Source organism: Xenopus laevis, chromosome 1S, assembly GCF_017654675.1.
Source record: "Xenopus laevis strain J_2021 chromosome 1S, Xenopus_laevis_v10.1, whole genome shotgun sequence".
NCBI classification, from domain to species: domain Eukaryota; kingdom Metazoa; phylum Chordata; class Amphibia; order Anura; family Pipidae; genus Xenopus; species Xenopus laevis.
In genome coordinates, this window is record NC_054372.1 from 100,336,691 (window position 1) to 100,357,824 (window position 21,134).

The 21,134-nt window shown below is 40.8% G+C and overlaps 1 protein-coding gene across 1 annotated transcript; it reads right to left on the reverse strand.

Moving 5' to 3' along the window:
- Nucleotides 1-1,102: 1,102 nt before the first annotated feature.
- LOC121398920 (cyclin-O protein B-like) lies at nucleotides 1,103-17,085 on the reverse strand. The gene is made up of 2 exons (XM_041578476.1): nucleotides 14,962-17,085; nucleotides 1,103-1,124 (listed from the first exon to the last, which is right to left on the reverse strand). The coding sequence occupies exons 1-2, from the start codon at nucleotides 16,206-16,208 to the stop codon at nucleotides 1,103-1,105; spliced, it is 1,269 nt and encodes a 422-aa protein (XP_041434410.1). The 5' UTR covers nucleotides 16,209-17,085.
- Nucleotides 17,086-21,134: the final 4,049 nt, after the last annotated feature.

Below are 21,134 nucleotides of genomic sequence, written 5' to 3' on the forward strand. Positions count from 1 at the left end.
AGAGAGATAGGGTGGGGGGATAGGGTGGGTGGGGGGCATCCCAGTGAATAATCTTAGTTTCTAAGTGCATACATATTAAGTTTACTTGGATAAAAAGTAGGGATTTAGTAAAATTCTGGTACATGACTGAGTGGGAGGCATATAAATCGTTGTCAACTATCTCCAGTAGGCAGATTTCGGGGGTCGCTAGCGGAAGGGAAGGACTAGAAATATACATGTGGTTGATATTGGCAATAGGAAATACCGGGGGCAGTCTCATGTGCCAAAGGTTCCATTTCCCTCACTCTTTTCCAAAAGTGGGACGGGGTGTTTTTCCCATTTTGTGGAGGCCTATTAGGGGTTGGATATTCGCATCAGAAATTTGTTATTGGTAAAGCCTCTGTTCTCCCAGAGGCCTATTAAGAATTGGTAGAGGTGCCGTTGTCTATGATCTGGAACACCCGGTGCAGAGCATTTGGAAAAGGGTATATGTACAAATTTTTTTTAAAGGGAGTATTATTTATTAAATTATGTTCATAGTATTCAATCACTCACGGTAGATTTATTAATGTTTCTCTAAAGTATGTTTTTTCATTTCTTGAGGATAACAGGGAAAATTGAAGGAATTCAGTCATAATGGGTAGATAATTGTGAATACTCTACCAGATAATCTGTGCATAAGGACTTTCTGCTAAACAAAAGTCAAATGCAAAGAGAATGGCAGGGGGTGGTTACAAGTAGTAATTTAGATATTATTCGGTGGCAAAAAATGAGTATTTCAATTCTCTGGTGCCAGCTTAAGCATTTAAAAAACACCCAGTTTTTTTTATATATTAATCAACGGGTGCAAATATTGTTAAATCAAAGTATTCATTGGAATTGAAAGAGGGGGTTATATAACCTGCTGAGGAAACTTAGGAGCCTGAACTCGACAGTTTTACCCATAAAAGAAGATAATAAGTTGGGAAATACAGAACTCAAGGAGATAACAACATTTAAAACTTTTTAATTTGGGGAGCTTTGGAAGATGTTGAGACTGCATCTAAGCTTTATTACAGCTGAGGAAAATTCATAGATTCAAAACTCTGGCTGTATAGACTCTATTTTGGCCTTGATGCGGCAGTTATGCAGACCAATTCTCGTACCTGTGAACGAAAAAGATATGGTTAGTCACAGCAAAAAGAAAAGGAGAGGGATTTGGTTTTTAGAATAGTTTCAATGGTGGTTGGATAGTTATAAAGAACAATCCTCCCCTCTAAAGTGAAGTTTAACAATATGTAAGTTGTTGGATGGAATACATTTTTAAAAAAATAAAATAGCAGGTACCAACTTAATGCAATTTATATCTTTTCAATTTAGTCAAGTTATTTTTTCTGCCCAACTTGTAGCTATTGTTTGAACAGGTGGATCGAATATTGTGTTTATAATCAACTGACAGTAAAATCTGCTGAATATGGAGTTAACAAAATATGTGCATCAGTCGGGGGAGAATGTCTAGCTAAAACGTCTATAAATACATACGTATCTAATTAGAATGGAGATTGAATGAATCCAAATGAAGAAGCTTAAAAATAGAAGGGGCCCTGTTGAATATTTGATTAATATTTTTAATTTGAAAGAGGACTATAGAGTATTTGTGGATTCTAATGGGGTGCTTACAGTGAAAGTAATTAAAATTACCGGGATTACATGAGTAATTCTAATTGAAGACTATTTATCAAACAGGACATCCTTATAATCTATATTTCATATCTCTAAATTTTGAAGATTGTAAAAAGGGACAAAACATCAAGGCGGGAGTGCGTGTGAATTTATTTTGAGCCCTTTTTGGGCAATAATTAGAATGTACATTTACAGGAATTCTGGCAGGGTTTATGAAGTTAGAAACATCAATGGCTACCAGAAATGCTTTGTTCAACCTGTTTTTGCTAATGGTGAATTGGTTTAAGTGGTAGTTGTCTGATTTGGTTTTATAGGTTTTGTTTTTTTTTTTTATACGTATTTCGTGTTTCAAGTTGGTTTGAAATTTTATTAATTTTGAAATTTGGATCTTTTTGGATCGTGCAAGATGAAGAATGGGTTTGTGAAGGAATGGGGCTGAATTGGGAGGTCAAAAAATGGACAGTTTGGGAGGTATGTCTTTGTTAATATGTATTATATATTTTAGTTTATATTTAAGAATTTTTATATTGTTTTTGTAGTCACGTTTGTACATGGGATTTCTTCAGAAAATCATGAGTGGCCTGTAAGTCTTGTGTTGGTCCCAGCATGGCATATTAATGGAGGAGTATCGGTGGGGATTTTAGAGGTTGTGTTGAGGAAATTCATCCTGGGTTAAAAATGGGCTAGATAATTGTAATGGTGGGTGAGCAGAGTTTACTAGGGCAAAGTGCTCTGGATTTTAAGGGTATTTATCAAGAGTGAAGTTAGAGATTCAAGTCTCAGGTGAATCTTTTCTTTACTTTTATGGTATTTTTAAGGTATTATGGTGACTTTATATAATGATATTTATGAATGGCGAGAGGGGTATTAGGCGGATGTTGGTTCTACTTTTTTGTATATTTATAGGGTTTTTATTTAAAAAAGATTTGGTCTTCTGCATATCTGTGTAAAGTTGAAAAGTTATGTACGATGGGGGTAGCATTGTCAAGATTCAAGTGGTTACCTTTTAAGGAGAATAAGTTAAAGAATTTGGCAGGTATATCGGGGGATTATGAGCTTGAAGGCGTATGGCCGAAGTCGAAATACGATGCGACGGCTCGGACGGGTGGGTCTGGTATAAATCCAACTGATCGATACTGGTGGCAGTAGGATTGGAAGCGTTGGAAAGCCATACCGGGATGCTGTCATGTCAAACTGTTATGGAATTGATTTTTGTGCTTTTTGTCCAGAAGGCTTCACATGCTTTAGGTATATATTCGTAGAAGATTCTATTTTTTTCATTGATAAATTTGGTATAGCATTGGGGTTGGGAATGGGTTTACTATGAGTATATTCACAATAATTATACAAGGGATTGTACTTTTTGGGCATATGGGTTAGGTATCAAAAATGGTAATGTGTTTTTTCATAAAAAGGGTTTAAGGGTAAGAAGAAGTATGTTTTTAAAAAAAGTAGAAAATTGTCTAGGATGTGGTGGGGGGATGTAAATTTTGTGGTTAGCTGTTGTGTTAAAATCGGGGAGGACGTAACGAAAACAGCTATATTGTATGTTGAAAGTGTTTTGGTGCTATAATAATTCTCGTTTCTAGAAAATGTCATATAATTTTTTTTTACATATGTTTTTTAATTTTCTTGTTTTTCTTTTTTGGTTCTTAGTTGTTTTTCTTCACTATCTAATTTTTTTGTTCTTTTTTTCTTCTTTTGGGATGCTGCACCCCTCTCTCCCCCTGGTGTGCTTAATACATCTCTACGTGCATACATATTTTTTAATTTTATGCTATAAATATAATTTAAACAGTTTTGTTGATATGTTTTATGTTACCTCCTTGCTACTGGGGTGCTGTCTTATGGGGTAACCGACTGGAAAGAAGTATATGTTTGAACAAGTTTATCGGGATGGGAATTTAAAGTATAATCTCTTGGTGCGCCATAAGAGAAGCAATATGAGAAGAGATGCTTATATAGAGGAGAGATAGCTTATAGAGACCTGACAAACTCATATTTCCAACTTTTTTCCTGTGTTACTAACTGTAGAGTATTATTTCTTACTACAATGGTCTGCACATCCAATGCAGTTGAATAGATGGTCGATTTTGTTGAGGAAGACCCTGAAAAAATGTGTATAAGAGAACAATCTAGTAATGGGGTCTGGAACTATATTTGTAGACTTAAAATATGTCAATGAAAAAAAAATCCACTTTCTCCTTAAATGGAGATACACAGAGAAATGGAAACCGCAATACAACATATCATTCCAATCAAAATAAAAGGTATGCCATTTTTTAAAAACATATGTAATATTAAAGGGGACCCGTCACCCAAAAAAAATTATAAAAATCCTATTTTATCACATCAGTCAAGCAAAATGAACTTTAATTACACTATATAAATTATTTGAATCTTGTTTCCTTCAGTCTGGGAATTCATAATTATAACAAGCAGGCAGCAGCCATTTTGTGGACACTGTTATTAAGACAAGCCTTGTATCATCTCAGAATCCTGTTTGTGCACCAGAATGGGGCCTGATGTCCATCCCCAATGTCCTGGTTACACAATTAAATGGTAAAGAGAACGGGGGAATGTGAGAGCAGTGACATGTAGGAAGTGCTGAATGGAAAGTGAAAGTAATTGTCTGCGTCTATGCCCCATGGCATAGAGGCGGGGCAGACAATATTTGATTGACAGCTGAGACTTTTAAATGAGCTTAGAACAGCTATGAATGCTTTAATGAAAAATAGAAATTGGATTTCATGTTTAATTTGAAAGGACTTTTATTATACAGATTTTTGTGTCTGGGTGACAGGTCCACTTTAACTTGATTAAGAGCCAGAATGCATAGAGAAAGCTGAAGTCTGACATTATTTCACAATGGTGACAATAAAAAAAAAACCTCAATGACGCAGAAGGTGGATTGTTGGGGAGCAAATGACAGCTACAGTAACTTATACTATTACTGCCAACTTATTGATCTTTCCTGAGAAATAAAAACTTGAACTTGGGGTGTAACTGAACGAGCCTTCATCACATTACTGACTATGACTTAACAGACTATAAATATCAAGTATTAGCATATTCAGTCTGCAGAAAAATTTTCAATCAGGAATAATATGGGCAGGTTGCAGAACTCAACCCCTTATTCCACCTAAACAAAGAGCAGAGGAAGTGGTGTACTGAGCTGTCAGTTAAATAAGTCATCCTTTACCTATTCTCAACAAGTGGCTGAATATAGTACTATAATGAGCTTTAAGTACCAAAAAGTACAGAGCAGTGCTGAAATATATGAAGCTCTGCATCAGAGCCCAGTGCTTAATAGTGGTAGGTGTAGCCCAAAATCACACAGTACAAAGAACTGAATTGGCTTGATTGTTTCCCAAACAAAATGATATTGGGACTACGGTGTTTTATTAAAAAGTCAGTAGCCCAAACACTCTGCACTTGGATACATTTGTAACAATTTAAGATATATGTAGAAACAAGTGTAACTATTTAAGATAAGCAAGTCTCTTAGGAGAACGGAGACGCACAACTTAATGGGCAATTTCACCTTCATTAGCAAAACTGTTATAAACACCTAAAACGTGGCCCTAACACTCTCAGAAATGTGTTCAGACTTGCATAGCCTCACAAATCTTGTAAACTGGACATGGTAATTAGGGGGTGTGGCAATAAAATGGCAAACAATTGCTGCCGTGTGGCAGGCAGATGTTTTTCTTATCCCTCTTTCCATTTTTCAAATGTTGGGAGGAGTGTTTTGTGGCAGTGAGGCAATGTCCTGCCTAGTATATTCAGGGAGGAATAGCTGTAGGGGGAAACTTGATTGAATAATCTTCACTAGAAGTGTGGTGGTAACACTGATTTTTCATAGATGCATCTTCCAAGTGAGACAGATAGAGGAGGACCTACAATAATATTTAGTGACTTTCTTGCTCAAGTTTTAGTAAACACTCTTGCCCATTTTAACCTCTGATTGCTGTGCTTTGTAGCTGTTTTAACACTTTGTGTACCAGTGGATAGGTTGCTACTTTAGCATAACCAAGGTACCAACAAAAATTAACCAAACATACCCAACAATCAGCCTTCTTTCAAGATCACAAAGTAGCTTTTTCTAATGACTACAGATCAGTCATTATGATGGCAAAATAGCTGGCTGGCACAGCACTCCTAAGGCTGTATACTGGCTGATCTACGGTAAGTTGCTGATTTTGGTCCTTTGGACAAAAATCAGCAGCTTATCTGCCTGTATATGGGACCTGATACCACCAGTTTCCCCACAGGTTTGGGTTCACCTCGCTGTGCTGTTTTGCAGGTTTGGGCTGAGCTCTTCTACCTGCTTTACCAACCCATGACCTTACACTGCCAGCTTCCAGTTTTAAAGGCATGTGCCTGCCACGCCCCTTATGTGATGTCATCGGCGAGAGTGTGGGTCTATAAGTGAAAGATGGAAGTTGGGTGCGGGTGTGTTCGGGTCGTGTGCAGTTCGAGTTTTTTCTCAACCCGCACATCACTAAGGGTGGTGGTATACGCTGCTACTCGGGGAGATTAGTAGCCCAGTGAACAAATCACCTATTCTTCAGGCAACTAATCTCCCCCAGCTGCCTTCCCGCTGGCTGGAATGTAAATCGCTGGCGGGATGGCACTTGGAAAGCTTTGTTTTTCAAAGTCGTCTGAAGTTGCCTCAACGAGGAAACTTCAGGCGACTTTGTAAAGCCAAAGCGATCCAAGTGCATCCCTGTCTGAAACCAACTGAACTGAAAAAGTGTTGTAGGGTGAAAAACCCCTCCTTGTTCTGCTTAATACAGAGAATTTAAGGGAAACTGAAAACCCCAAATCACAGGGGCTTGCCAATGAAGTTCCTGTACTACATATATGCTTACTCCTAATGTGGTGCTCAGGATTCCTTGGAGATAATGGCAGCTGTACACTCTGAATTAAAGTCCCTTTAAGTAGGTAGGAGGTTATTTAATATAGTCACTGGGGTGCCTAACATACTGGCCAAGGGATTTCAGGTAATGTGAATAAAACAATGTTTGTAAGGATAATGGCACATGAGCATTCTCACTGCGGCTGGTATTCAAAGGAACCCAGCAGCAACCAAGATGCATCTGTCCTACTGCCAACAGTTCTAGTGTTAAAGGTAAACAGTAACACCAAAAAATTAAAGTGTTTTAAATCAATTAAAGTTTAATGTTGGCTTGCCCTGCACTGGTAAAACTGGCGTGTTTGCTTCACAAAGACTACTATATTTTTTTTATAAATAAGCTGCTGTGTAGCCATGGGGGCAGCCATTCAAGGCACAGGTTGCATAGCAGAGAACACTGCAGAATTCTCTTGTATTCCATTACAAAGTTTAAAAAACTCTCACCCTTAAATGCAGAGAAGAGCAGCGGAGCTCCCAGTTGCCATCTTTCGGATCTTCATTTAGTCTTCGGGTTTCAATGCAGTTCAAACTGATTCCTGACTTGGCCCATCTGTGACGGCAGACTTTTTGACGGTGAATAGACCCAAAGACTGCACAAATATCCGGAAGATGTCGACCGGGAGCTCTGCTGTGCTTCTCTGCATTTAAGGGTTGGAATTTTTAAAAGGGTTTTTTTTTTTTTTTTTAACACTAAAGCATTGTGGGGAGGGAGAGGGGGCAATGCCTGGAAACTTATGGAGGAGGTTTAGTTCTCCTTTAAGCAAACACAGAACTTTTACCATAGCAGGGGAAACAGTACATTATATTTGAATTACTTTAAAATGCTTTAATTTTTGCTGTTACTGTTCCTTTAATATGATGCACTGTGTCTGAGCGGAGGCCCACCACTCAAAAATGCTCATCTGCTTTAGACAAATGGTCCTTTTGGATAGTTGTGGAGATATATGTACCACAGGACTTCAACTCTGCATAACATAAAAGGCTGGTGGCAAAAACGAAGATTTGGGGGGGATTAGTTGCCCAGCAACAAATTTTATCTTCTTTGGGCGAATAACCTCCCTGAAATGCCTTCCCCCCCGGCAAAAAATCCGAATCGCCGATGGGACAGCACATAAATCGCTTCAGAAATCGCAAGTCAACTTCGAATCGATACATATGCCACCCCTGCTGGCGATTCAAATTCATGCAGCAGGAAGGCATTTGGGGAGATTAGTTGCCCGAAGAAGAGAATATTTGTCGCTGGGAGAGTAATTTCCCCTAATGTTGTAAATATATATATATATGTGTACATTTTCAATTTTTTTTTTTTTTAAGACTCACGTTATATCACCACATGTAAGCAAATGGGTCTAGCAAAAAAAAAAAAAAAAAAGATTATATAGGAAAAATTATGTAAAGTGTGGAAAAGTATGGGGAGGGAATGTTGCAATGTAAATGGGTAATGTAATAATCATATAAAAAATATTCTCAAATGGAGGGCACTCTAATGTACAATAAATAAAATACAGTTTATAGTTAACTTATGGGTGCTTGCTAATATAATGTAATAATCATACCAGGTAACTGTATAAGAGATTTTCAGTGACAAAAAGTTGTATGCAGAGACAGATGGAAAGAGGAGCCCAGTACAGTCCTGTACAAACAGGCAGCAGACAAAGACAGCTCCTGTATACAGGGGGGGGGGGGGTGGGAGGGTGACAGTATACCAGGAGAGCAGAAACACCACAATGCTGAGGAGAAAACGAGCCTGGCAACGACTACTCAATACCCCAACACCAAGCCGGCCTCAGATTTTAACACTGAAGAACTAGAGGCAGAACCCACCACAGGAGAAGGGAGAAGTCCAGATAAACAAGATGCATTCAACATGGAGAAAGTGAAGAGGAAAGGCAAGAGGACAACATGGTGATATCTCCTCCTCTGACATTGCGTGGCACCAGAGGGGTGGGAGAGGACTAGAAAGCAGACTGAAACCGAAGAACACATTCTTGCATCAAACTGAGACACAACAGCCCATTTTATTTCCTTAAACCTCCTCAATATAAATTAGTGTATACAAATGTTACTATTGGCGCGTGTGTAAATGTAGGACAGCGGGCCGCTATACCCCCCTCCCATCTTTTCAGCTTATTTCCCATTTGAGAAAGAAGGGTGGTACGTCGACGCGGAAACCCCCCCCCACATTAGAATCCCGATAGCGTTGTCTCCTGTGTGTTCTATGCACCCGCTAAAGGCACTGGCACACGTATAAACACCATTACGAACTGAGAATTGACAGCTCACACACAAGATACAAGCACTGCCACAGCGGAGCCATAAGTCATTCTTAGCATTCATCCTACACAAGTAAAACCGCACTGTCTCTAGGCTAAGGAGTCTTGTTAAATTAAAGGCCCTGGCACAAAGGGTTCTGAGAGTGGTAGTTCAGCCCACAGACTTGCTTTTGAGTGGCAGAAGCATCTTCTTGGCACCATACATTAAACACACCCGCAATAACCTTTGACTGGAAGGTTCCCTGCCATTTGTAAAGGAACCCCACAGCCTAGCACATCAACTTGTCCAAACCAAATCAGTTCTATGCAACGCTACATAGTATGACCAAGCTTTGTTTATGTATCTACATGAGGGAGATCATATATATTGCACTATTTACACTTGAGTCCTACAGCAACTGCCAGCGAACTTCATAAGTAATTTATTACATGTGCCCCCCCCCTTTTGTAGTAGGTGAAGTGTGCCTTGCAATGTAGGTCATCTTATCCTACGTCCCCACTCACAGCAGTTTGCTAATCTCCATATACACAGAATAAGCGTCAAGTCAGCCAGGCTGCTGCCCACATGCACAGGAGAAAAGGTTCCATAGGCTTATGACTAGCCTATGTCTAAGTGCCCAGAAGGCACGAAACGCGTAAGGCCACCCTCTGAGATGATACTTTCTGTACAATAAAACTTTTTTTTATTTGCATCTATTTTTGGAGTGAAGTCCAGTTTTTGTGCCAGCCTACCACTGCAATTCGAATGTCTTATGTTGCCTCCAAGAGCTGAAAGTCTGGGTCTTGAGCACCTGGCCCCCTGTTGATAAGTGTACCTTACCATTCACAAGTCTTTACAATGTTATTAAAGGGGTGAATGGCCAATTCTAAGCAACTTTTACTTTTCATTATCTATTTTTTATAGTTTTATACGGTAATTATTTGCCTTTTCTTCTGACTCTTCCAAGCTTTCAAATGGGCATCGCTGACCCCCATCTAAAAAGCCAATGCTCTGTAAGGCTACAAATGTATTGTTATTGCTACATTTTTTTTTACTCCTCTTTCTATTCAAGGCCTCTCCTATTCCAGTCTCTTAGTCAAATCAATGCATGGTTGCTATGGTAATTTGTAGGGATGCACCGAATCCACTATTTTGGATTCGGCCTAACCCCGAATCCTTCTCTAAAGATTCGGCCGAATACCGAACCAAATCCTAATTTGCATAAGTAAATTAGGGGCGAGAAAGGGATAACATTTTTTACTTCCTTGTTTTGTGGCAAAAAGTCATGCGATTTCCCTCCCCGTCCCTAATTTGCATGTGCAAATTAGGATTCGGTTCGGCCGGGCAGAAGGATTCGGCCGAATCCAAATCCTGCTGAAAAAGGCCAAATCCTGGCCGAATCCCAAACCGAATCTTGGATTCGGTGCATCCCTAGTAATTTGGACCCTAGCAACCAGATTGCTTAATTTGCAAACTGGAGAGCTCCTGAATAAAAAAGCAAAATAACTCAAAAACCACAAATAATAAAAAATGAAAACCAATTGCAGATTGTCTCAGACCATTACTCCCCACGTCATGCTAAAAGTTAGCTCAAAGGTGAACATCCCCTTTAATAGGGTTGCCACCTGGCCGGTATTTTACTGGCCTGGCTGGTAAAAACGAGGGCTGATCCCAATGTTATTAATAGGGAAAAAAGATAAATATATAGGAAGTAGGGTTGCCACCTGGCCGGTATTTTACCGGCCTGGCCGGTAAAAATGATGGCTGATCCAATGTTATTAATAGGGAAAAAAGATAAATATATAAGAAGGCCGGTATTTTTTTCCAGAAAAGGTGGCAACCCTAATAGGAAGGCCGGTATTTTTTTCAGAAAAGGTGGCAACCCTACCCTTTAATAGGGAAAACATATAAATATATAGGAAGAAAATAAGAAAAGGTGGAAGCCCTATGTGCAGGGGGTCTCCCAATACCAAAACTTTGGCTTTTTCACAGCCTCCCTTCATTCAGTAGCTGTTTAAAGATACAAAACGAAGTGTGATTTTTTTTTTTTATTCAAAACATGGTTGCTGGGAAAACTCAAGCGTAGATGAAGGGTGTACAGCGGCAGTGTGGGGGGGGGGGAAAACTCTATAAACTAACAAGACTACCAATAAAAAATGTTAAGTTTTTTCTCTATTTGTCCTTGTTTGGAAAGGAGTCCCCCATTCTATCCGATGCAATACAGCAGATCCCCTCCTACACTTCATCAGCACAAACAGCACATTTACTCCAGGGTTTTTTTTCTAGCAATATCATTGTTATCAATAGAGATCTGTCTCCCAAGCACAATATTGACAGCCCACATGTCTGTTACAATGAACACAACTAAAAGCAGAGTATATAGCTAACAAGAGAACATAAATAATGTGCTAATATCACCCTGGCTGCCCATATTCATCCACTCCCCCATCTAGCTCCCAGCACAACCCACAGACACCGACTCCGTGGAGCACAAGGATTAGCAAAGAATATGTTGATGGGAAAGAGATGAGCTCACATCAGAGGGCGTCCTGTTCCTCAGCTCCAGGTGAATTCTCTTTTTCATGTCCATCTTGCTGGAATTATTTCTGTTCTAGTCGTGCCGTCCACCCCCCCACCCGATCTATTTCTAGGTATGTTTCCAACCTTCCTCTTCCGTTATACTTGCTCTTCTTTCTCAGATGATCAAACTCAAAAATGATATAAAAAAAAAAGTTTGGAGGGAGAGGGCGTTTGAGTTCTGTGCTTGCAAAAGAGCAGCCAGAGGTGTCCTTAATAGAAATCTGAACACTCTCTCTGCATATATAGGAAACGTGTGGAAACTGCTGAGAGCGAACGCCAAGTTACTCACAAGGAGGACAAACATGGCGGAGAGGGGGGAAAAAAACACTGACAAAAATATCATGTCGTGTGCGCACTACCCCTTGAGGCGACGGGACATTACTGCAGCTTTCAAAGCAGCAAATGCCGCAGCAAAAGGCAGAGGAAAAAAAAAATCAAGCAAAGCTGAGGAAAGACTGCATACCGAGCAGCTTATTCACTCGTTTAAAATATAAAGCAAAAAGCCCTAAGGGTCTGGAGTAGAATCTAACCACAAAGCATGTTATAATGGGAGTGGAAATCACAATAAAGTATCAGCTTTTGAACCAAAGGTTATGGTGCTGTACAATACCAACGATTACATTTTTATTCTGTCCCTATAGTCTATAAATATATTTGCATTCTACAGGTTTTTGTAGTCATGCAGCAAGTTACTTGTTTGTTAACTACCTATTATTTACCTGCATTTTATTATATGTGTGTAAATAATACAGTAATTGCATTTGGAAGTTGGAGAGTCCATGTAAGGTTATTTATATATTTGGGGAAGAACGTGCACTCATCTTGATCTGAAAGTGCTGCTAATGTCACTGCTAGGTGTTTTCTATTTAAAGGGGTTGGTGGCCTTCACACTTTTTTTCATTTCAGTTGGTTTCAGATAGTTCACCAAAAATAAAGACCTTTTCCAATTACCTTCTATTTTCCATTTGTGACTGTTATTCTAAAATTGAAGTGTAAAGTTTCATTTTTCACCGTCTAAAGCAGCTCAGTGAGGGGGGTCACCGATGCATTAACTGTTAAGGGCCAGGGCACACACTGCTATTTCAGGAGATTAGTCGCCCATCGACAAATCGCTTCTTCTTCGGGCGACTAATCTCCCCAAACTGCCTTCCCACTAGCTAAAATGTAAATCAGTTGGATCGCTTTGACTTTCCGAAGTTTCCTCGTAAGGCAACTTTGGGCGACTTCTGAAAACAAAGCGTGCGAGTGCCATCCTGACGACGATTTAGATTCTAGAAGGCAGTTCGGGGAGATTTGTCGCACCAAAAAAGAAACGATTTCCTGAAATAGAGGGTTAAGTAAAATGTTAGGGGCATTTGCCTGGGTCTCATTCTAAAATTGCCGAATCGGCTGAAGATGGCGCCCATGAACTCTGATGCCTGAATCTGCACCGAGGGGTTATGAAAACGTTAGAGCCATTTGCCCTGGGTAACACTGGGGGGAGGAGGGAGCGGGGGCCTATGTAGAGTAGCTTTTTTTAACTTTAGGGCTGAATTCTCCTTTAAAGGTCTTAACTTTCTAGAGAGAAAACAAGGTTTATCAAGAGCTGAATTTATTAAAGTTTTGTCTTTTTAAAATGTTTGTGCTAAAGAGTGACAGGTGGCGCAGTGTTGCCTTTATACAGTATTGCTTCCCCCACCTTGACATTACTGTAATTTTATTTCATCTCCATGTCATTGCTTGTTCCAGCCGTATCCTTCACCATGATGCCGTCCCTTCACCCATCTCGGCCAGTGACTTCCAAACTCCCAAAACTGGGGAAGCCGGTTCTTGCAGAGAATAATCGACCCAACAAGGTGAGCCTGGTGATGTTCCTGCTATAGTTCTATGCTTTATTGTGCTGTCTATTTAGTTATTGTTGGGGTGCTGGGGTTTCTTACTTACATTTGTGTGTCCACTCCCCATACAGGGCCAGGGACTGAATTGTAATATACGCAATAAAAAGTAGCAATAACGACAACCACAGATTGTTTTTTGGCTGCTGCTGTCAGTGACCCCTGGCAATCAGGGAGTATTTTAGTTGCAGGCTTGAAAGAAGCAGAATAAGATGGCTAATGATTCAAAAACCAGTGAAAAATTAATTGAAAACCAATTGAAAAGTTGCTTACAATAGATCATTATAGGGGTTGTTCACCTCTAAAGTAAGTTTTAGTGATGTAGAGGGTGATATTCCGAAACAACTTTTTAATTGGTTTTCATTTTTTATAGGTTTGTGTTATTTAGCTCTCCAGTCTGCAATTTTAGCAATCTCGTTGCTTGGGTCCAAATTACCCTAGCAACCATGCAGCATGGATAAGAGACGGGAATCTGAATAGGAATATGAATATGAATAGCTTGCAGGGTTTTACCTAAAACACATATAACCTTGCTGGGTGTTGTGCTACAACCTAAGGGTATGGGCAGGGGAGTATCTATCAGCTAAGAGAGTTCGATGTGGTACAGCAAATAAGAATACAGGTATAGGATCCGTTGTCTGGAAACCCATTATGCAGAAAGCTCCGAATTATTGGATGTCTATCTCACATAGACTAACATTTAAATCAAATAATTCTAATTATTAAAAACAATTTCCTTTTTCTCTGTAATAATAAAACAGTACCTTGTAGTTGATCCAAACTAAGATATAATTAATCCTTATTGGAAGCAAAACCAGCCTATTGGTTTTATTTACAGTTTACACAATTTTCTAGTAGAATTATTATGGTAAGATCTCTTATCCCGAAAACCCCAGGTCCAGAGCATTCTGGATAACAGGTCCCATACCTGTACAGGTTTTCCAGCAATAGACTGCTGATCAGCAGCATGTTATTGTGCGGTGCAATAAATGCAATAAAATGGTGGCCCTCGTTTCCTTGAGTTCCTTTGTTTGGGACCTCTGAGCAACTGCCTGTCCTGACCTTTTTATTTTCTTTTATTAATCAACACAGTAGGATATAAGCACCAGTCACAGCTCTGCCTTAACACAGGGAAAAAGCTTTATCCAACAGTACCCAATCCTTAAATAAAGACACGGACAACTGTTCTGAGGTGAATCTGTGATGGTCACAGCTTTATTGTATTTCAGTAATAAGTGTCCCAACAGAACCCACAAAGGGCTGTTTGATCCAAAGGAAGGCAAAAAACCTCACTAGAGGAAAAAATTCCTTCCTGACTCCTTAACGGCAATCGGAATTACTCCCAGGATCAAAATGCCCTATTCAGCTTTACCAAAATACATGTATGACTGTATGTCAGTAAGGGGATGTGTGTCTATGTGGTGCATGTATGGCTACCAGTTTGGAAATGTAGGAATGTATGGGTGACTGTAAGGGTGGTTGTATAATTATGTAGGAATGTATGGGTGCCTGTAAGGGTGGTTGGATGGATATGTAGGAATGTATGGGTGCCTGTGAGGGTGGTTGTATGGATATGTAAGAATGTATGGGTGCCTGTAAGGGTGATTGTATGGATATGAAGGAATGTATGGGTGCCTGTAAGGGTGGTTGTATGGATATGTAGGAATGTATGGGTGCCTGTAAGGGTGGTTGTATGGATATGTAGGAATGTATGGGTGCCTGTAAGGGTGGTTGTATGGATATGTAGGAATGTATGGGTGCCTGTAAGGGTGGTTGTAAGGATATGTAGGAATGTATGGGTGCATGTGAGGGTGGTAGTATGGATATGTGGGAATGTATGGGTGCATGTTTTGCAAACCTACCCCTTGATGATAGATGGAAAGGCCAGATCCCTGGGCCATTTCCAAGGGGTCAGAACCCTGTTCCTGCCTGGATGTTTCTGCCTCACCACCTTCGGGTTCTTTCTGGGAGGCGCTTGTCTCTGTCTCCTCTGCTGTTCTTCTTGGAAACACTGCTGGAAGCAGCATGTGTAAAAAGCTCTGCCTGGATGATACCAGAGCGATGATCTTCCCGACACACTCTTCCATTACGTGATCTGGGTATTCAGCGGGATCCACGTTGATGGGTTTGCCTGAAGGGTAGAATTTTATGGCTACTTTCAGGCAGCACAGAGCCATCATGGAGGGTGCATAAGTATAAAACTCATGATGGTGGGTCAGGCTCAGTGCGGCGATGCCTCTAGCAGCAGTCAGGGCAATGGCTTCTTTTGTCTGCTGGGCAGCTACAGGCTTCTGGCTGGCTACTCTCCGGAGGGTGAAATGCTCCAAGAAGTCATCGATGGTCGGTGCTGACAGTTCAAAAAGCAATCTGCAAATGATGATTCGCTCCAGTTGGTTCATTTCCTTCTTTGTAATGGTGGCATCAAAGAGTTTTAGGCAATTCCATAGGCTGAATTGCCGTTTGTCCACTAACTTGTAGGCTATATTGAAGCAAGTGGCTCCTACTCTGTTCAGGTCGGTGGTCTTGATGGGAGCAGTGCGGGCAAGAAACCGCTCCAGAAGGTTGACAGTCAAGCACAGAGACCTAAAGTCCAACTTCAGGCGTCTGTGTATGAAGACAAGCAGGCTGGTGAACTCATACCATGACGCCAAAGTGATTTCTGGCTGACTTTGTAGAAAGTTCAAAGCCATAAATCTCTCTTCAAGGCTTTTGTTGTACATGTAGGCGTCTTCCCCATACTCCTTGAAGGTCTCTAGGCCAATGCCTATGTGAGCTAAGGTGTTCCAAGGCTCATTTTGAAGTGCTGGGTCCCCAGCTGAAGGGTGGCATGTCCCTCGTTGATCACCCTGGTGCCTCACCCTTTTGGGATCATGGCAGCACCCAGGGGAAAGTTGTTCTTCGTTGATCTGTCGTCTTCGCTTCCTCGCTTTTGAAATCTCCATGCTCACAATCTCTCTCTTTTTCGCTATCTCTCTCTCTCTCTCACTCTCTCTCTCACTCCTCTCCAACTGTCTCTTAAGACTGTTGGTACTAAGCGTCTGTTACTCCTAAGTCACCTCTGCTGCGCTCTGATTGGCTGGGCCAGCACACACTCTGATTGGTTGGGCCGGCGAAAACCGTTAGGTGCCTATGTCCAGTGCAAACCCATAGCTTGTGTTTGTTAGTATCCACTATTTCTTTTATTAAAGTGTTTTGTGAGATACAGAAAATGGTACGACTAACTAACTGCCTAAAGTTCCCCTAACTTGACATGATAGCTCTCATTACGTAGGTATTTGCCATGTAGCTGAGTGCAAACTATTGGTTTTAAAGGGGACCTGTAGTGTCAAGTACACCAACATGCCATTACATATACACCTCTAAAGGAATGTGCTTTAAAAATGTGCATTTCTTACTGCTTTCATAAATAATTCCCCCAAATCTAACTTGAGCCAGCCAACCAACATCTGTACCTTCTGCTGGCTGCTTTCCATGGCTGAATAGGGGAATCCAAGGCTGCCAGCACTTTGCACAGCAAACAGCAGTTAGGTTGACCTGTCAGTTGACTGCAGCATATCTTTCCCTGTGTGAAGGCAGGGGAGCTGTGATTGGCTACCCACACACAACAGAAGCTTTGGTTGGCTACCCCTGATTCCTACTGTGTTTCTGGGATGAGACTGGTACGAGGTGCCCGTCACTATGGGGAGCTCCAGTATAAGTGTCATGTAAGAGATGGAGTGGCTTCTCTTGTACTTGTCATTTTACACAGGAAGACCTCTGTGCATAGAACATGATTGCCTTCTCCAAAAGCAAAGCCCAGAACTCCCAGACTTATAGTATCTTTATAATTTGCAGTACAGGGGATTTCTTTAATATTATAAAACATTTGAGTTGCTCATTGTTCCCTGACCTGTATGAGTTGGCCTGCAGCCTTTTGCCTTTACATGGTCACAGAACATGTCAGTGAGGCTCATTTATTAAAAGTGGGCAAAACCGCAATAACTCATGGCAAACAATTCAACTTTGTAGGGTGCATTTTATTGATTCCTGAATGTGCCTTTTTGGAAGCTGCCACATTGGCTGCTGTGATATCTATAATGTTTTCCGCAGACTAGAGGGAACTGGCATCTAGTGGGCAGTTGAAAACAGTGCCATCTTGGCTAGTGACTCGGATATATATGATCAAGGAATCTCTGAAACATGGGGATACAAGAGTTTTTTCTAAACAAGGAGAGCATGCTTTAAAGGGGGGGTTAGCTTTAAGTTAACTTTTAGTATGTTATATAATGGCCAATTCTAAGCAATGTTTCAATTGATATTTATTATTTATAGCATTTTAGTTATTTGCCTTTTTCTTCTGACTTTTTCCAGCATTCAAATAGGGGTCACTGATCCCATCCAAAAATCAAATGCTCAGTAAGGCTACAAATGTATTTTTATTACTTCTCGCATTCTATTCAGACCCTATCCTATTCAAATTCCAGTCCATTCCAGTTATCTCAAACAACTCCTTTAAGTAGAAATTGATTTGTATAACAGAAACACTGTGTGGGATACAACTTTTATGGCCTTGTTAATAAGTGTTACTTTGTCTCACCAGCCAAACTATCTGACAGTTCCAGCCCCATTCTTGCGACACCATTTTGGGTTACTATACACACTATCCCTCACTTACGACCCCTAATTGCTTTCTGGCATTATTCACATAACAAAAGGCAGCAGTCCCAGTGGCTGTAGGGCAATATACTGATAGCTGCCTGGGCAGCGCCGGATTAGCTGGGCGGGCACCCCTAGGTTGTGCGCTCCGCGCGGTCCTAGCGCCCGCCCGCACTACCACACGCTGGTGCCGTCCTAGGCCTGGGCCTATGTGGCCTTGCCACAAAGCCTGTGCCTGGGAAGGAACCTGAGTGGGTGTAACATTTAGACACACCAGCAATATAGTACAGTAACTGCTGTGTGCACGTTACTCCTTCAGCGTCCAGCAATAAAGTACCCCTGACCCCAGTAATCCCTGGAACTGCAACATCTGGCCACTTGGGACTTTGGTCGATTAACACTTTACTCCAGTCAGCGAGCAAATGAAGCCACAGCATCTGCACACAAGAGCTTTTCATCTAAATTAGGGATGCACTAAATCCAGGATTCGGTTCTGGATTCGGCCATGATTCAGCCTTTTTCAGCAGGTTTCAGATTTGCCCGAATTCTTGTGCCTGGCCAAACTGATTCATAATTTGCATATATAAATTAGGGGTGGGTAGGGAAATTACGTGACTTTTCGTCACAAAACAAGAGTTTTTCCAACTTTTTCCCTTTCCTGACCCTAATTTGCATATAAAAATTAGGTTTCGGTTCGGTATTCTGCCGAATCTTTCACCAAGGATTCGGGGATTCTGCCGAATTCCAAATAGTTTATTCGGTGCATCCCTAATCTAAATGCACAGAATAGATCCGTCATTTTAGGCAGTGTAATTACAGCTGCAGAACCCAAAGCAACCAATCAGATGTTTGTTTTAAATAAAGATGAAAATGTCTTCTGATTTGTTGCTTTTGATTATTACATAATTACATTAGTGGATATAGAGAGAATAATGTACCCCCTATTGTAAAATAAAGGGATGGATGTGTAATTGCAACACCCAGCATCCTTATAATCAGACAATTAGATGATTATTGTCTGTGGCAGCACTGAGTCTGTGCTCTGATCTTGCATTGCTGCCTTCTCTAGAAATCTCCCTGTTGCTGCTTCAAGTTCATTACAGCACCTAGTGTAGGGTGTTGTGTGCAGCCAAAGGGTATCAGCACTGCAGCATGGCATTACCCAGTGATGGGCAGAGGGTGGCAGCATAGCACTGCTAGATTGGCATATAAAGATTTTTAATGGAGAATTCATTAACAGGGACACTGGAGTTTCACACATGAATCCATTGATATCAACTTCCCACCTGCTGCTGCCTGCCTTTGTGTCTGCTCTCTCCTCCATGTTTATACTATGGGACCCTATTATTTCTTTATCTGCTCCCCCATTTTGTTCTTTGTATTTCATGCCCCTAATAGTTCTCTTTTCATTGCCTACATTCTCTTTATTTGCTTTCTCTCCTCACAGTTTCTGTCCTTCTCCATTTTAAAATATCCTATAATATTTCTCCCCTGCCGTCTCCTCCCTTTTTTCCTCCCGTTTTTCTTTCCTTTGCAATGAAATGATAATATATAATCAGAACCTGTTGTGGTGATGTTTTATTCATCTGATCCTGCCAGTCTGTTCTGTGACTATAGGATTAGAAGGATATAGAATCAATGTAGAATGTACTATGTTGGCATTGCCTTTCATCTGAACAGCGTGGGTGTCTTATTTAAAAGCTACTCCTTATTTATACCCTGGAATTGGCACAATAGTCAGCATACAAGTACGGGACCTGTTATCCAGAATGCTTGGGACTTAGGTTTTCTGCTTTTTCTGTAATTTGAATTTCCATGCATGAAGTCTGCTATAAAATCATTTAAACACCATAATTCAGAGGTTTCCAGATAACAGATCCTATACCAGTACTAATTTAACATGCTCTGTAGAGAAAAAGGCATTGAATATGATGCTTTGTTCTAAATTGTATTGGACTGAGCCCATCATGCCATAAAGAAACCACAGCCCAAGGGCCACAACCTAACGTACTTTTTCCTTTTTCTTTCATATTATTTCCTTACGAGTTCTCATTTCATTGCATCTTTTTGTGTCTCCAAAGATGCCCCAGTAGGTCCCCATCTTCTTTTCTGCCGATTCACTGCACATGCTCTGTGCTGCTGTCACTTACTGAGCTTAGGGACCCACTCACAATATACAGTACACATAGAATATATATGTCACAATATAAGGCTGATTAGTAATGAATACAGATAATTACTACATGGCAGCACAGAAACCAGTGCAATTAGCATCAGAATATAATAATCAGCCCTGTAGCATCAGCTTATATTACAGGCCAACCTCATTTTCTACTTGAAAATTTGCGACAACCCCTAAGCTTCGCTTCTTAAGAGCCCACTGAGCATGTGAGTGTTGCAGACACTTTCCAAGATGGTGACCCCCTGTGACAAGTTTGAAGTTCTGGATCATTGCTGCTATTGAGAAGTTGAAACTTTAGGCTGGTGCAATAAATTCAGTATATAAAACATGGCATTTTTAGCCACATTCATTTTTAGGGTTTAGTTCTCCTTTAATGAAAGGCACTGTCCACTTGAGACATCATCCAAAAGGTGAGAGGAAGGTTTGGGGCTGATAAACTCTACTCTTATAAAGCTGATGTACATGGGAGCTTGTACAACACACAACTAGTAACATACAGTACTTCTCAGGCACTTCTCAGGCTTCAGTTTAAGCCTTTCCTTGCCAACATCTTAGATTCTAAATCATTGGTAAGGAAGTTACAGAATGCCAGAGACAGAGTCTACATTTCTAGACTCTTAGACTCTCTTTTTAGAAATAATACTTTCTGTTTGCTGTTCTAATGGTCCTTATTTACTAATGCTGGTGCAGGCTTACATCTTACCCTTTCCTACATTTAGATGAATACTGCATGGCTACACAGAAATCAGTGCAGTCTGCAGTGTTTATATTAATGGATTTCTAAATAATTGAAATTGAATATATGTTCAGAGTTAAAGGGGGTGAGGTGATAACCCTATACAGGGCTGTGCTTAGGTCTAGAACTAGGCTCCCAACGTCGGTGTGAGAAAATCTTACCCTGGTGGTCTAGTGGGGGGACGGCAGGGACGCCTGCCGCCCCCTCGGCGAGGACGCTCGCCGCACTGAGCAGGTTCACTGTAGCGCAGGTCTGTTAGGGCGTGCGCACGCGCCTCTTCCTGGGTTTATGCGCAGTGGCGCGAAATTCAAATGC